The following is a 17008-nucleotide window of genomic DNA, read 5'->3' on the forward strand; positions in this document are numbered from 1 at the left end:
CATTTCCTTAGGCCTTTCTATTCCATACAAGTAAGTTTTGTTACACTTAGATGAGAAACAGTTGTGTTGCATTAGTGCACAAACATATTGACACTATTTTAAACTGTGTGTTGTAGGAGGGTGTATTTACCTTGGTTGCCATTAGTTTATTCACCCTATTATATTTTAAAAATAAAGCTGCAGCTAAATTTCTAGCTTAGTTATTCAGAACTCTGCAGCTGGAGTTCTCTGTCCTGAATCTTTATCTTGATCCTGTCATTCAGTTGCTATGACCTTGAGCTGAACGCTTAGGCTTTGGAATATAGATCCTTTCTCTGAAATAAGAAAGGCACCACCTTTAAGTTGGTTGTACTCTGCCTGGAAAGGCTGGTGTGTGCTTAGTGGAAATTGGGCTGTGTAGTAACTTAGAAAAGTAACTTGGCAGAAATAGAAAAAGAAATCAAAAAACTAAAAGATCTCAAATCTTGATCCAATGTATTTTGAAAAAAAGTCTCTAGAGTTTGTCAATTCCTTTAGGAGGGGAGTAGTGTATACTTCACAATATGTAGCTGAGCTTCACAATGTGTCTCTACAGGAACTGTAGACAGTGATGTCCTCATGCTAAAACCTGGAAGGAGACCCAGCTGCAGAGTGTTCTGTCTTAAATGTAGACTGAACAAAAGATCTTGAGAAGCAAAAGAATATTCAAAAGAAAACAAGGTGGTTATAGGATAATAAAACACTCTTGACAGGTTTTGTCTTAACTGGATTTTAAACTAAGCTGAACAACCAGTCTTAAAGAGACTTAAAGATGACCCTGGAACCAGAAGAGAGAGAGAGTCTTAGTTTTGCTATGTATATGAAGCAAAGGGCTTTGAAGTTGTGTGAATGGATTTTTGATGACAAAAACTTAAATAAAATTCCATCTCTAAAATACTTGGTTTCAGAGAAGAGTGTAAACTTGAAAATGATGATATTAAGAGCTTTTTAACATTATGTTCATTTAGGTTCTCGGTCTCAGTTTGGAGTACTTTCTACTACATAGAGAGATCTTGTGAAAAGTCTAATTATGGGTCAGCGCTGCTTGGGGAGCATGGGAGCATTAAGGCCCAAATAATTCTCTGTCTTTTTTTTTTTTTTTTTTCCCCCTCCTCCATTAAACAGAAATGTCTGCTCTCCTAGTTTTAATTTGCCTTCTCAATGTGTTCTGTTACTGTGATTGGCTAAAAACTTGGCAATTATCCTTATCTTTCCTCTTGGGAAGAGCTACCTAAGAGCTTTAGAAAAAACAAACCCCTCATATTTGCAAAGATAAATAACCTGATTAGATCTCAACAGAATAGTATGTATTTGCATTATTTAGTAGTAAAGGATCTGTTCTGGCTAGTAAAATAGTCTCAAAAATGCACTACTTCATAAACTGTAGATGCTCTATGTAACAGATACCTTGTTCTGCAGCAAAAGACAAACTTATTATTGTGTCTCTTTGGCATCTTATATTCGTAACAAGCATGCAGAGTTGTTATAACAAAATTTAGGTACAGCTGAGTTGTTGGTTTAGAACACTGGTGAAAATGCTAACAATGCCTTTCTGGAACAGAAGCTTTTTAAAGCTAAATTGTGTGCTTAATAGAAAATTCATATATGCTTATACTGGAAAACAGTCTTGGGAATAGTTGAGGCAGTTCGGTGATTTTTTTTTTTTAATTTATTTATTTTTTTATTCAGGCTCTGTATTGCTGGCTGCAGAGTGCAGCAGCTAGAGGGTTGTATGTTAGTGAGTAATTTGGGGAGTATTGATGCTAGGAAAATGAGGTGCTGGGAAAAAAATGACTCTTTCTCTCAACATTCAAAAATTACTACTTTTATTCTGATAACATGTTAATGTTAAAATCCATTATGAGAAATGTTAGGGAGACACTTTAATAGTTAGCAAATAAAAACCTGAATGATGATTGTAAATGACTTCCTCTCTAGATATCAGAACAACATTTCTCATAATTGCTGTATTTCAGATTGAGTTCATATTATTTTTAAAGAATTTTGCAATTGTTTTTGTCAGTCTATAAATACTTAACGATGCTTATCCTTTCATAGGAGGAGTTCCTTACTCTATTCTTAAAGCTTACAGAGAATTTCTAGCTTCTGTGTTTGGCGTTAGTATTATCAGCTGGAAAAGTTTGCTATTCTCTTCGTGGAATTTCAGTTGATACAAAACTGAATCAGAAAAAGATGAGGGGGAGGTATGGAGAAAAGGAATAGTCAAAAATCATTTTCTATCTATTGTGACTGGAGGGGAGAAAAGCAAAACTAAAAATCAAGCACATTTCAAGTATGGTAATACCTTATTCTGAGGGGATTTCAGAGATACTATCATCTGTTTCAGTGTTTGGAAACCGGTCACTGCTTGTGCGTGTGTGTTGCTTGTGCTAGTTGAGACAGTCTACGTTTTAATTTCAAGCTATGACTCCTACTAATTCTCATTATTTGTTTCAGATTTCTGGTCCCCTCAGAGGTAGCAGTGAAGCGCAACTTTAGCACGGGAAAATGAGTGAGCTTGACCAGTTACGCCAGGAGGCTGAGCAACTGAAAAACCAAATCAGGGTACGTATTCAATCAGTGGGTCATGAAGTCGCTGTGTAGAAGAATGGTCATTTTTTGCGTCTTGAGAAGAACAGAGGTGAACATAAATGCTATATAAGTTAATGTTTTCATAACATATTGCAGGGTTCATGACATGGATCTTTAAAAAGTGTAAGCACATGTAGCTGCTCTTGGAAATAACTTTTTGATTCTTAATATTGCTTAGAAAATAATAGCTACACAAATAAATATACAAAGTGGCTTAGATCAGAATGAATGTGCTTCCTGAAGTTTTTCTGTACCAGACATTAAACAAATGTTTCATTTTCCTTGCGATATCTATTTCACCTGCTTATATCAAGTGCATTTGTGATGAGACTAAATGAAAGGGAACATGCTTTGCACACTAAGTTGGTTACATATAGTGCTAAACACTATATGTGTATTGCAAACAATAGTTCAACAGGATATAATATGTTAAACTTAGTCACCCTCTGAGCAAATAAGCTGAGGAATGAAGCTGAAAACTTCCTGAGCATGATTAAAGGTTTATGTAAGCTCTATCTGTAGGCTGTCATGTGAAATCGCATTATTAAGTGTAGATTAAAGCAGTATAATGCATCTTTCTGAATTGCTGATGTCTGCTCATTTTCTGTATACTGAGTAAAAGAAGAGTGAGAGCAGTCTGTTTAAAGAAACAATGTTGTCCAAATGACATGTATTTTAGATTTAATTTGAAAAATGTTTTATGAAACTTGACATGATTTAGAATATTCTCAGTGTTTTATTTCATTCTAGAGGGGAGCATAATGCATACAGAACAAAATTTATTATCCAGTTTCCAAAGTAATGGCTATAAATGAGTTTAATGTAGACCAACTCCAAATCCTCACTGATGTAGAGATTCAGGAGAGACTTTGCTTGATATCTCATGCTTCTCTAGGAAGGACATCAAGGACGGAATCAAGTTTAATCAAATTGGAACTGCCTCTTAGTTCTTGCTCATCCTGATCTCCCTGTATGCATTTAATGCCCTTTTCTTTAGAGATTTTAGCAGCTTGTCCTTTCAGGTGACTTAATGGTAAAAATACTCTTACTGAAAGAAAGACAAATCTCCTTTAGAAAATGAAACATTAAAAACTACTGGTTGCTTCTGTGCATCATAGGATGAGATCTCCAAGATGTGCTCTGTGAAATAAGGCTGTGACAGAGGATTTTAATTAGTATTCTCTGTCTAAAGGTTACCCGTGGTATGCTTTTTGTTCCCCTCTTGCATATTCCTTTTGTCAGTCTTCCAGCACCTATGCTATTTGCTAGTTGTCTCTCTGTTGCATGGACCTGGGAGGAGGCACTCCAGAGGGATAGTGTTTTTTTCTGCTGCTGTTCTCATCCTGAAGAAGCAATCTCTAATCTCGGAGCTGACAAAACTTAAATAAAATCATTTCCTGCCTCAGACTAAGGTTATAGTGCTTGCCTTCCTTGTTTCATCTCTTTGTCTCGAGACTTGTTCATGAATTTCCCTTTTATGGGAAGGGGTCTGTGTGTGTGCGTGTACATATGTGTGTTTTTTCTTCGTTGATAGCTGGACAGCTAGCTCAGAGGAGGTGCCTAAACTTACTGCAAGGCTCAAGTCTCCCTGATACCAAATGCTACCAGTCTCTCCAGACTATTTCATTCTGCTACCAGAATGAAATATCTGTGTACTGTAGCGGCATTCTTACAAATCCGGGTGTTCATTCTTCTCATAACAATGAACTGATTAGGGACAGAACTTGCAGACAACTGGGGTATAGTCCAAGAGTATATGAAATCCCTTTTCTCTCAGATAGGCTTCTTAATAACCACCCCTCCACCCCCAAAAAATGTTCAGAGGTGGGTAGCAGTTGTCAAAAGCTAGCTGACATGTCTAACTTGGTTCATATTTGCCAAAGGCTACTTTTACATGGCAAGACCATACAATGCTTGTTCAGTCCATCCTGAACCAGTGTTGGCTTAATTGCATGGCTGTGTAGTTGCTCAAAGGACAATTGTATACTTAATGTATGAACGGGATCTGGAACCTCTGTGTATTCCTGCCAAACTTCATGAGGCTTTGATTTGAACCTAATTTAGAACAGGTCATAAACTACCTTATCGAGATGCTGCGTCTTTTCTGTTGTTTGAAATTTCCCCTAGCAGTGAAAATGGGACTCCTTTCCCTTCCTTTCCTGTCACGTTCCACAGGGAGAATATGGTACTGATAATTACATGGCTTCAGAATCTTCTTGTCCCCTACAGGCATGAGTCTCCACATCTTAAGAAATTATGATACTAAAACTGTGGTTATCTCTGCAATCCCTGATAGGGAATCTCTGATGCCACAATGTCATTCACAATGAATTACTTCAATCTATACTGTTGTATATGGGCCAGTAAAGATTGGAGACTAGCTTAAACTAACACATTTATGTACTGACTTTCTTTGTATAATTTTATTTATATCCTAGTGTCTTCAGATGCATTAACAACCTAGAAAAAAGAGAATATATTGTATTATTGCATGAAAACAAGCAAGTGTGCTGTGATTATAGAGTAGCTTTCATGCCAGAATGAGTATAAGTTAATTTATTAGTACAACAGTTTGCTTAGCTGCTTTTAGTTTTATTTAAGGGTGTCCTCAAGTGGCTAAGAACAGAACACTGATTTCATCTTTAAAGCTGAATCCTGTTACAAGAACTTACATATGCACAAATATATGTGCACACACGTGCATATACACACACACACACACACACACACACACACACACATGCACGATGTGTTTGTGTGTGCCTTTGAACAAAGTTCAGGTAGATAAATAAACTATTCAGACTGCCTGATAAATCTTTCTTGTAAATGCACATGGTTTTACAGTTAAGACACTTACCCAGTTTATTTTTCCATACTACTATTGTAGGGCAATTCTAAAGTTGATATTCCTAGGTGGAAAAAGTCTACCTTAACAATAGGCCTCAGTTTCTCCTTTAGGAAGATATTCTACCCAGTAGTTATTGCTGCAAAGATGAAGATGTTTAGCTTGTTTTCCTTTTCTTAGATGCATTAGTTGTACTTTCTTCTATAGTATAGACTTTTATCTTGTATTTTCATAGTTTTCAGATGTTAACTTGCTTGTTTTTTCTTTACAGTTGCATATACTTGTCTCTAATACTAATTTCACTTGTATCATTCCGTGTTCACTTTTTGTCAAATTCTTCCTTATTTATAAATATTTCTGACAAAGGGATATGCGAACAGCTGAAAACCAGATGCAGTTGCATCAGATCCATAGAGAAAGAAGAAACTCTCACTATTGCTGAGCAGAAGGTCTAGATTTTTTTTCTACCTTTCCTTTTAATAACTTTTTTGATACCATCTATAAGAAACAAGGTTTCTCCAGTTGTATAGTTTAAGTATTGTTAAGTCTCTCTTGACTGCTTTTAGGTAGTAAATGAAAACATTATTTTTGCTGGTATTCTCTAAAACGGCTTGTAGTTATCTAGAACAGACAGTGAAAATTCTCATGTGATGATTAAAATAGCTAAGTCCCTTAGAGCCAATTCTGTCCATGCAAAGTACTATGGTAGGACAGCTTGCAAATTCTCTGGTTATTAGTATACATAACTAGCTTGATGAATTAACATGTCTCCTTATCTTCATTATTTTAAGTCTTTTCTGAACATAACAAATGTTATCTCAATTTTTTTTAATCAGGTATTAGACTTGATGACAAGGAAACTTGGTTTATAGTTAAACTTAGTAAAGGAAACTTCTAAGCCACTTGCATGTGTAACTTATTGAGGGTTGCTTCTGGTCTTTGTTGGCAAACCTTTTTAGGATTGTAGGATAACTCAGGTTGGAAGGGAACTTTTAGAAGTTATTTAGTTCAACCTCCTGCTCAAAATAGGGTTAACTGCGAGGTCAGACCAGGTTATTCAGGGATTTATCTATTTGGGCCTTGAAAAACTCCAAGGGTGAAGACTGCACAACCTCTTTGGGCAAGCTCTTCTGCTTGACTGCCTTCATGCTGAAAATGATGTTACCTTTATCCTAAAAGAAGAAAACTTCAAAGTGAGTGCTAGGTATATTTTGACAGCAGTCTGGGTTTTTTATTTTCATGTTCCAGTTATGATGGTCCTCCCTGGATGACAAGCAAAATGCTCTTTTAAACCATGTTTTGAAGGGACTTGATTAACTTGACGAAATAAAATTTGAGGATAAATAGATGCACGGAACTTCTTCCAATTTCTCTAATTTTTTGTTGTTGTTGCAGGATGCTAGGAAAGCATGTGCGGATGCCACCCTGGCTCAGGTAAGTTTTCATTAGAGGTTAACCTGAATTACAAAATATCCCTTTTATAGACGGAGAATAAGGTATGAAAATATTTATTTCATTCAAATTAGTCTCTTTTCTCTTCTCTCCCCTATCCAATTCTTTTTCTTTGCCTTTGGGTGGTAAAACACTTCCTCTATAAATATGTATGTTGATTGTGTTTGCCCAGTTCTTGAGAGCAGTAGACTTGAGCAGTACTTTGATAGGTGACTTGGGCGTATCTCTACTGCTCAGTGGAAAATAATGCACGGGAGCCTCAAAATTCTGCTATGGATATGTTGGTAGTGTTGTTACGCTACTGTGACAGTCTGAGCCATAAGACCTGCTGAGGTTAACCTGCTTATTAATTTCAACATGGTGCTGCACTGGTGTCTGAACTGCTTTTAAACCTGAGATAATGTTTCTGCGTGTTGCTCTGTGGTCACGTTTGATCCTATTGGCTTGGGGCTCAATCAGTGTTAACTAGGTGGAGGGGGGAATCTTGTGCCCTGCAGTCCATCTCATAGAGTAGACATGGTTTCCTTCCACCTTTCCTCCCCCCCCTGCCCCCCCCCCCCCGAAACTTGGGGAAGAATTCAAACTGAAGCAGACTTACTGCACTAGCAAAAGTGGCTAGCCTTTGCTTATTTTCTAGATACGTTGTGAATCAGAGTCTGTTCTTGTCACATATTTCAATTTCTCTGCTTTAATGTTGTCTGATAAGCTTCTGCACCTGGTTTAAGTTTGTTGGTACAGAAGTGATTGGTGTCAGATTATTCATTTAAAATGTCACAAAAGTATCGAGTAAAAAGGTAATGTCAGCATTTCTTTGAGCATAAATACCTTGTGATTTCATCTTGTGTGAGGCACAATGTGTCAGATATGTTAGCTTAATAAGCATTTCCCAGGGTGAAAGTGTGCAAAAAGGCCTCAGTTCTTCATATAAGATGTGCACCATGAGAGAGTCTTTCTGCCTAGGAAACGTTCTTATCTGTTCATTTGAGTCCTGAGCTGTGTTTTGTTTTTCCAGAAAAGCAGAGATCTTTGCTCAAATGCACTTGCTAAATAATCCTGTAACTTAGAGACAGGAGGAGTCTGCAGATATTAACCATAAAATGAAGTTGCAAACTCTTGAATTTGTTGTGATGTGCACTCATTATATTACTGGAAATGCGTTATGTGCTGTGCGATTTTTGTTTGTTTATTTATTTTTTTTAAACCAGTACTTCTCTCCAGGCCGAAGGAATTATTTTTGTTAAACTTAACAGTATAATGACAGCTAAACTGATGACTTGCTCACCTTGCTATTCACATATTCCTGAGTCTACTTTTATCTTCAGAAAGTTAAATAAAACATGAATACTATGAATGTCATAATTCTGTGCTTGGAAGACGATTTATATTTGACAGTGAGCTATTCATTCACCCTTTAAAAATGGAGGCATGTTTAAAGCCTGATATTTCTCCTGCTACTATCCACTTCTTCTGAGAGAAAACAAACAAACACGCTGTTCAGTCTGTCGTATATATCTGTACAGGAGTAGAGAACTTAGATCAGAGGTCTGAAATCCCAGAGGTCTAAGAAGATATGACCTAAGCAAAGTCTATAAACGTGATAGGCTGCATCTAGAGACAAATTCTGCAGTTGTTAAGTAAACAGATCTACATAAAATAACTTTTGATTATGTCAAATTTTTTTAAACTTCATATTCAAAATATGGGGCTGATTCTTTCTTTCATCTGCATTGGAACGCTTGTTCAAATGCAACTGTGTTTAATGTGTTACTTTGGGAACTATGGAGTGAAAATTTAGTGTATAACACCATTCCCACTTCAGATCACAGCCAATATTGACCCAGTGGGGAGAATTCAAATGCGCACTAGAAGAACGCTCCGGGGACACCTGGCTAAAATTTACGCGATGCACTGGGGGACTGATTCCAGGTGAGTGCTAGTGGTACAGATTGATAATTTGGCTTCACTGTTCTTTGGAAAATTGAATGCATGGAACTATTTTCCTGTTCCCATCACTCCTATGACCAGGAAAAAAAAAAAAAATCCATGACCAAAAAAAAAATCCCCAAACAAACATACATTTCTGTGTGTGTGGTTTTTGTTTTTGTTTTTTAGTGATGGCTACAGTCTACTTGAAGTCCTTTTTAGGTAAAGGCTTGGAGTTGAAAGCAGCCTTTTTCCACTTTAAGTGGGAACTTAAAATTGAAGCGATCACCCTTACCTGCTTAAGTTTCATAACAAAGTCCTATTCTAGTACCAATAGAACACAGCAACACTTAATGTTACTTTTACCCTGCTAACCTCCACGTTTTTGAAATGCAAATTTGGTATCAAAATACCAGTCCCTTCTACTTACCTGAAAAATATGGTTGTCGTACCATAGGATTTCTGAGGAAACTTAGAGATAGAGTAGACCTTTGTATCTGTTACATTTTTCCCTTAAATACTTCCTATTAATCACTGATGTTAACTGTATATAGTGAAACTAAATGCTACCACTATCGGCTACTTTCATTTTTTAATTCTTTTTCTTCTTCTTCCTCCTATTCCCCTTGCCCCCCCCCCCTTTTTTTTTTTTTTTCTTTTCCTTTTTTTGGCACACTAATGGCAGGAAATTTTCAAGCTTCAGTTAAATGAATGTGTTGCTGCTTCATTGCAGGAACATATGGAATGTATTTTTTTTTTTACCCTTAGGAATTTGCAAGTTACAGCTAGACTCTTTCTACTTGATAGAGATTTGTCAAAGAAAGCTTGGTGTTGCTAAAATTATCTTTTTATCAGATTTGTGTAAACAAGTTTTACTATTTGAAAGAAACGTGTGAACTCCTGTGTGCGTGTATAGATTCAATATGCTAAATCAAAATAGCCAAGTGCTTACAAACAAAACAGTATGCAGCATGAAGATGGAAAGTAAATCATGATGTGTTATACTTCCAGTTTCTGAATTGCTTAGCACTTGATCAGAGAGACACAATTGTTATGTAGTGAGTTACGTTTTGTAGCATCTTGCACTCTAACTTTCTATGCCTGTGAGATAATGTAGTTTCTCCCGGGTGTGCAGACTTCATTGCTTTAGGCTTCTCTTTGGCATATAGCTTAAAGATGGGGATTCAGTCTCTAGACTGACAAAAATATGATGTCGAGCAAGAAAAAAAAAGTAACGCAAACAGACTGGAACACTTCACTGACTGCACTGTGTTGTTCAACTTGGAAAAGATCAGACAAAGATGCACTGAATAAATACAGATACAGTATTGGACTGTCTTATCCAAAATTACTTAGGAAAGGTGGAGGCTGAATGGATGTTTGAAGTCAGTATGCTGATCTATCATTAAATGTTATGCAATCAGGTAAGAGAGCTGTGAGCAGCAGTGAGGTGCATCATGGTTCAAACCGAATTGCAGGGGAGGAGTAAGGAAGTTGTTTTACAGTAAAATTATTCCTAAAGCTATGCCTTCCGTTAGTAACATCTTTGCATGCTGCATTTCACTTTCATTGCGTTTCAATGAAATGAAATTTGATTGCATTTCAATGCTGACGTATATTCAGGTTTTTTGAAAGCTTAGAATTTAAATTCTAGTTGTAAAAATAAGAAAAGGGAAAACACATTGATATATAAGATTCCCAGCTTAATGAATCTGAAGCTTCTGTGTAGAACATAGAAGTACAGGTAACATGCAAGATTTTCTGCTTTAGTTTTCAGCGCTGAGATGCTTATTGCATGGCTGCAGGTTTTTCTAAGGTCGGAATGTGTAGATATGTAGTTGCCACCACACACGTTTTCTTAATATTTAGCATGTGAAATTGAGTGTTGTTCTTATAGTGCTAATAATTAGACTTGGCTAATGACGTGCTGTTCTTAAATGATTTCAAATGCCTTAGCCTTGGTAGTGGAGACAAATGTCATCAGAAAGATGCTTCTTTCTGTTTGTCTGTGGTGACTGTATTTACCTGCTCTTTCCTCCCTAGGCTTCTAGTTAGTGCCTCCCAGGATGGCAAACTTATAATTTGGGACAGCTATACTACAAACAAGGTAAGATTAACTGAAGTGTTCCTAAATTATTATAATTCTTTTGTAAATGCAAAGGAAAGAAATATTACCTATCATGATTTTGGCTATGTTACTTTTATAGTCATAAGCCTAAATTTTGACATCTCTAGAACAGTGAAGTTTGCATATAAGGAACTCCATTAGAGTCCTAAGTGTGTTGTGTATGGAAGCGTGCAACACAAACAAAAAACCCTACTGAGTTCTGGGGAATGCTTTGATTTGTGTTGATGCCACAGAAGTGTTTATCATCAGAGACCAAGAAGTAATCAACATTTTGCACCAAAATAGTCAGACTTCAGCATAGCCATGATGATTTGGTTTTGGGTCTTCATTAAAGTATTGAAATACTGGAAATATCTAATGGGCTGTTTCCTGACTGCAACCATGTGATGCAGTTCAGAGTTCCTTTTACTTTCATATGACAGTAGCTGATATTTAGTGGTTATGGTTGCAATTAGCAGCGCTAGCAACAGAGTTTGCATGTTGCCCCTTTGAGCTGGGTTGACACAGCTGCTCAGGTCTATGTTGCGCGTGGGAGCACAGAACTGACTTTTCAAACAAGTTTTCCTGGTTTAGCTCATATCATCACCTTGCAAATAATTTTGTCAATTCACTTAGGCAGGTGGCATGGTACAGGGGGGGAAGGAGAAACAAAACAGCGAAGGCAGCAACTCCTAAAGCTGAGATTATTGCCGAAACCCTCATGCTGAAAAACTGCTGAACTCGTAGCTTCAGTAAAGAGTAGTGATAATGTTTACTAAATAGAAATAAATGCATCCCTTTGTCTTCATCCTCCTCCCCTCGCCCCCATCTGCAGGTAAATGTGTTTTAAATGACTACAGTGCACCTTGTCAACTGACAGATAAGCTAAAATAATAATTATATGCCAAGATTTCCATATTAGTATCTCTTTCAAATGGATGTTAACCCATAACATCACCAAGAGTCAGGGAACGTCTTTTTTAGAATGGGAGAACTAAATCAGAGATTGTTACTAGACTGAAATCTTCACTAGAATCAGAAATAAAACTCTTCAACTGCAAAAACATCACCTCTTCTCACTGCCCTGACAAAATTGACTCAGTGAAGTAGGGAGAGTTTAAAAAAACCAAAGAAATTGGAAGTTGGAATTATAGCTAGTAAGTATTTTTGTGTTAATATATCATTAAACTTGACGAGGTAGCACCCAGAAGCAGTTAATGCAGAAATATTTGTATGAGAGTCATGAAGGATGGTCTTTTGGCAGTTGCACCACGCAATGGGAATAACAAAGTTGTCATCAAACTAAAATGCCTCGAGATGAATATTCAAATTAGTTCCATGGCATAAGACTTAACAAAATGAGCTGTTTGTGTTCTTAGTGCAGGGTATTATTCTTTAAGTGCTGATTGCTGCAGGATTGCTGATTTCTGTAGTAGTAGAGGGACAAACAATTATCTTCTATCTATCTAAGAAATGTCGGAAGATTGTGAATATTACATGAAATCTCACAGTATGTATAAGGATATGATCCCTTTCTCATAGATGCTATGAACAAATTTCAGAGATGACAGCAATGAGTTACTGAGACAAAAAAGGTTTAGCTTCAATAATTTTGTATAAAGTTCTTTGTCCTTTGAGCATGGGATGACAAGGAAACATGGGGTAGTTATGTAAATGCGAAGTTTAATTGCTTGCAGTGGGCTTCTGAGGAAGGATTTAAATGGGGACGAAAGTAGCAATTTCTTCACTTGTTCACCCATACCATCTAAGCTTGGAATTGGCAGTTTTGCTTACTGTACTTGGAAATCAGTATTTTCCTGAACCTGTAATAAACCAATGGCCATCAGCACTGAACCAAAATCATTTAGCTTTTGTGAGAATTTCTGATTAGAACGGATTCAGGGAAAGCAGATTTCAGGTTTTAATTACAGCTTTAACTGATGTGACAAGCTGCATGAGCAAGTTACCTTTAAAATACTTTGATACTCAAACAGCCAAAGACTTTTTTCCATGTTTTTTTTTTTTCCCTCTTGTCTGTTTTGACCAAAAGATGTGTGGCTTGAGAGATGAAAAACTTCCTGACTGTAATCTATTAAGTCAGTTTTTGTTGATGAAGTAATTGGTGTGTCTTTGTTTCAGGTGCATGCTATTCCCCTGCGTTCATCTTGGGTCATGACTTGTGCATATGCTCCTTCTGGAAACTATGTGGCTTGCGGTGGTCTTGATAACATCTGTTCCATTTATAACCTGAAAACGCGTGAAGGGAATGTACGTGTCAGCCGTGAACTGGCTGGTCACACAGGTGAGTGCCTATTTCAAGAATGATCAAGGCATTTAAGCCCATGGTGAAAACTTTGTTTTTTTCCTTCTAAGTCTGTTGTATGATTCAGAGTTTCATTGAAAGGTTATTTTACTGTGTAGTCTAGGATGACTCTGTTAATATTAGGTGTAATAAGTTGTTTAAACCCTGTTGTGTGTTAGTTCCTCTTCTGTGTTTTTGGACCTTGGTAACTAAATCTTCTCCCTTTTGACAAATTGTTTCTAAATAGCTTTCCCTTTTGTTTCCAGCTTTATCAGTTTGTACATTGTTGTTTTTAAAAATTCCTTGAAATACTTTTGGGTTTCTTAATCATGATAATCGCAAGCTTCACGCAACTTTCTCAGAGTTTTAAGTGCTTGGCTATTCACTGCAATAGCTTGATGATACTTTACCATACACAGTCTTGAATAAGCAGTGCTCACGTTAAGATGCAATATGTTGTCAAGTTATCAGTTCGTCGCAGCATCCTGGCAGGGAGTTAAATTCTTCATCTGTATTATGAATGGATCCAGCTTCAGGTGCCCATTCCTCAATCTGTTTACATTATTAGTGCAGGCTTGGAGAGAAGATATGATAAAGACACTTCAGAAATATAATACAGTCTATTCAACATGTCTTTGTGGAGAAAGCTTTTACTAGTTACTTAACGTAATTTCCTATTTAAAAAATATACTGTATTGTGCACCTTTGTTTCTCATAATAATAAAAATGTAGCTGCTTCGTAACCACTTTTGAAGGCTTTTTCTTGCCCTCATTTTTAACATCTTTTGTTCAAAGAGTATCAATAGAGACTCACGTGAAAATATTTTTAACCTTTCATAAGGCAGCTTCGTTCTGGTGGCATTCCATAACTGTAGAGGTTTAACTTCTCGCTGCTTTCTCTTCTGCTTCTCTCCGTTCTCCCCAAAATACAGTACCCTCAAATTTTTGCCTTCAATTTTTAAGATGGACTAAAGCCATCTTGGTTTAGTCCTCTTGGGTGGGGTTTGTGATGGGTGAGACCCTGGGTTCTAATCCTAACTTAAGACGCCCTTATAGTTGAGAAGGGTAGAAACAGCAAGTTCATTGAATCTCAGGTAAAATCATGATCTGTGTTTCAGGGTCTTCACGTTTCTTGCAGGTGCCTGCCATACTCAGTATGTGCTTTCTCAACAGTCTCTAAAATTGAATAATCTCTTTGGGGAAAGAAGTCATGTTGAACAGTATGGAATATCTTACCTCAGGTTATTCCTGTATAGTTCAATTTGTTTGCACTTATGCGCTCACAAGAGAGGTTCTAATAGTGGGTATCACTACAAAGTGAAGTGTGACATGTGTCTGCTGTGACTCCTTTCTGTTAGTTTAGTCTCAGAAGCTAATACAATTATGTACTAAAGAACTGAACAATCACATTGATACCAAGCCTCCACTTTTTTTCCTCTTGGTTGGAGGGGAAGGTGTTTAACAGCAGCTGTTCTGAGGATTCTAAGTTACGTAGTTATCTCTAGGCCAATTACGGTTAGGAAGAACTGTGAAATGATAGAGCTATATCTTACAGACTCTGCTTCTTGAATTATGATTGAAAGTGTACCTGCAGACTTCTCCATTAGTAACTGATAAAGCAAAATTCATCTAGTTAAGTAAGAAGGATTATACAACCGTAATTGTTACAAAGTTTTAGAAGCAAGAAGGTCCCGCATGGCACTTAAACAGGAGTTGTAGGTGTGGATGAATTGAACAGTTCTTTTTTCTTTCAGAACAAACTAAGGGAATCAGCTTTGTTACGCACTTTTAAATGCAAATTCCCTGGCTGAAGATAACTGTGTTCTTTAGGACACAAGAGTAAGGGAGATGTGCACCTTAGAAGCAGCAGTAACTAGAAAATATGGATTGCTTTGGACAATAATGGACAGGTTGTATTTTTTGAGTGACATTGGAAACTTTCAGAGGAAAGCTGGGTGGGTGCTTTCTTGAACTCAGTTAAAAATGAAAACATTGGCTATTTAGTAGTCACTTTGGTATCACAGAGTCCTGGAGTAGCACTGAGCCTAACGTACAAATCAGCAGGCTCTGCTTTCTTGCAGAATCAGTAATTTCTCCAGCAATCTGCAAACGGGAATCAACTGTAGTAAAGCAATTCTTTTACGATTGCGGCTCTGAAGCTGCACGTCATGTTTATGATCCCTCTCTTTCTGCAAAGAGTGTAATCCAGTGTGCAGGAAAATGGATGCTTCTTGCTCTAGAGGCTGCCAGCTTGGCTGTGGAAAAAAATTTTTAACAGTTCTTGAGGAAAAAAACATCAGGTGGGCTCTATCTTGCTGACTTTCTGCCTGATCAAGACTTAATTATGAGGAGTAAAGTAAATGGTATGAAATCTACCATTGAAGGAAACTAAGGTTGCTCAGAAATGAGTAGTTATACATTAATGAATATTCATATGGAAAAGAATAAAAGAAATATAGACTAAAGCAGGTTTAATGCTATTTCATATTTTCTCAGGTGTCTTTCTTACAAAACCTTATTTTAGCTATCTTATTTAGAGGAGTTATGTACTGTCTGGGTGGAGTGAGGAAAGCAGTGCTGATTTGACCTTCAAATAGTGATTGTGACCAGTGAAGTGATTTATAGGAAGGCACCGTTCCCCACTTTCAGGACACAAGGAGAATTGCCAGGAAACCACAAGGAGAAGTGGTTGAATTGGGCATCATCTGTAAAGAGTTACTTTGTCCAAAAGCTTTGAAGTTAAAATTCTTTGTTATGTTTTAGGCTACTTGGTAGTTTTTAGTGACTCTGTACGAGAGGAGGAAGCAGCCATTATGGAACATAAAGTCATCTCTGGTTTTATATTCATCCACTTTGGATTTTGCTTTCAGGATACTTGTCATGCTGCCGTTTCTTGGATGATAATCAGATTGTTACCAGCTCTGGCGACACCACTTGGTAAGCAGTAATATTGTGACATAAGTGTTAGTATTGGCTGTTCACAGTTGGTCTTACTGAAACAAACTTAATTCTTGTTAAAGCTGATATTTCTCCAGAAGACTAGAAGTGATTGTTGCTTTTTTTATGTCAAGTTTTAACTAATAATAGAAAACCATCAGGCAAATTTATTAGCTTTGATTGTTTAGTTATGTCCATATTCTGAAGAGTTTCATGTAATTCTTTGTGACAAGATGATATGGAATTTTTGACCCTAAATACTTGGCTTTTGGAAATAAGTGTATTAGACTAATGACTGTTTTTTTTTGAAGTTCTGTAGTATTCAGTATTTATTACATTTTTAACAAGATCATTTTTATATAAATTTCAATGCATAACACTATTCATAAGAGCTCCTAGAGAACATTCTACAGTGACAACAGATTTTTTTTTTGAGGAGAATGTAGGTATATATCTTAATAAAAATATTAGCTTCTGAACCCTCAAATCTTTTTTTCATTGATTTTTCTAGTATATCTCCTTCTTAAAAGCAATACAACTCTCCTCAGCAGGAGTTTTTTTAAAAACAAAGGTCATCCAGTGAATTTTTTCTACACAGCATCAATCTCTTTCAAGGCCCTTCTGTTAGTGCACTGATTCTGAGTAGCTATTGAATATAGATATTTGGTTTTTTATACAAAAATGTTTGTGATAACTTCTTAAAAACAAACTGGATCTGTTAAAATGATGCTCTTCACAAGAAGATGCAGCTGTTTCAGGACTTATTATAGCATCTTGGCAGTTATCTGGATAACAGTTTGTCCCTGACGTCACTTCAGTTCAGCCAAACTCC

At 36.7% G+C, this 17008-nt stretch overlaps 1 protein-coding gene across 1 annotated transcript in view; it reads left to right on the plus strand.

The window, feature by feature from the left end:
* Nucleotides 1-17008, plus strand: part of GNB1 (G protein subunit beta 1) — a 52899-nt gene that overhangs the window by 29556 nt on the left and 6335 nt on the right. The window contains 6 exon segments of the mRNA XM_009671585.2: nucleotides 2476-2583; nucleotides 6851-6889; nucleotides 8727-8833; nucleotides 10874-10937; nucleotides 13077-13239; nucleotides 16110-16176. Coding sequence (XP_009669880.2) covers nucleotides 2527-2583; nucleotides 6851-6889; nucleotides 8727-8833; nucleotides 10874-10937; nucleotides 13077-13239; nucleotides 16110-16176 — 497 coding nt within the window. The 5' untranslated portion in view covers nucleotides 2476-2526.

This window comes from Struthio camelus, chromosome 21 (genome assembly GCF_040807025.1).
Source record: "Struthio camelus isolate bStrCam1 chromosome 21, bStrCam1.hap1, whole genome shotgun sequence".
Lineage (NCBI taxonomy): Eukaryota > Metazoa > Chordata > Aves > Struthioniformes > Struthionidae > Struthio > Struthio camelus.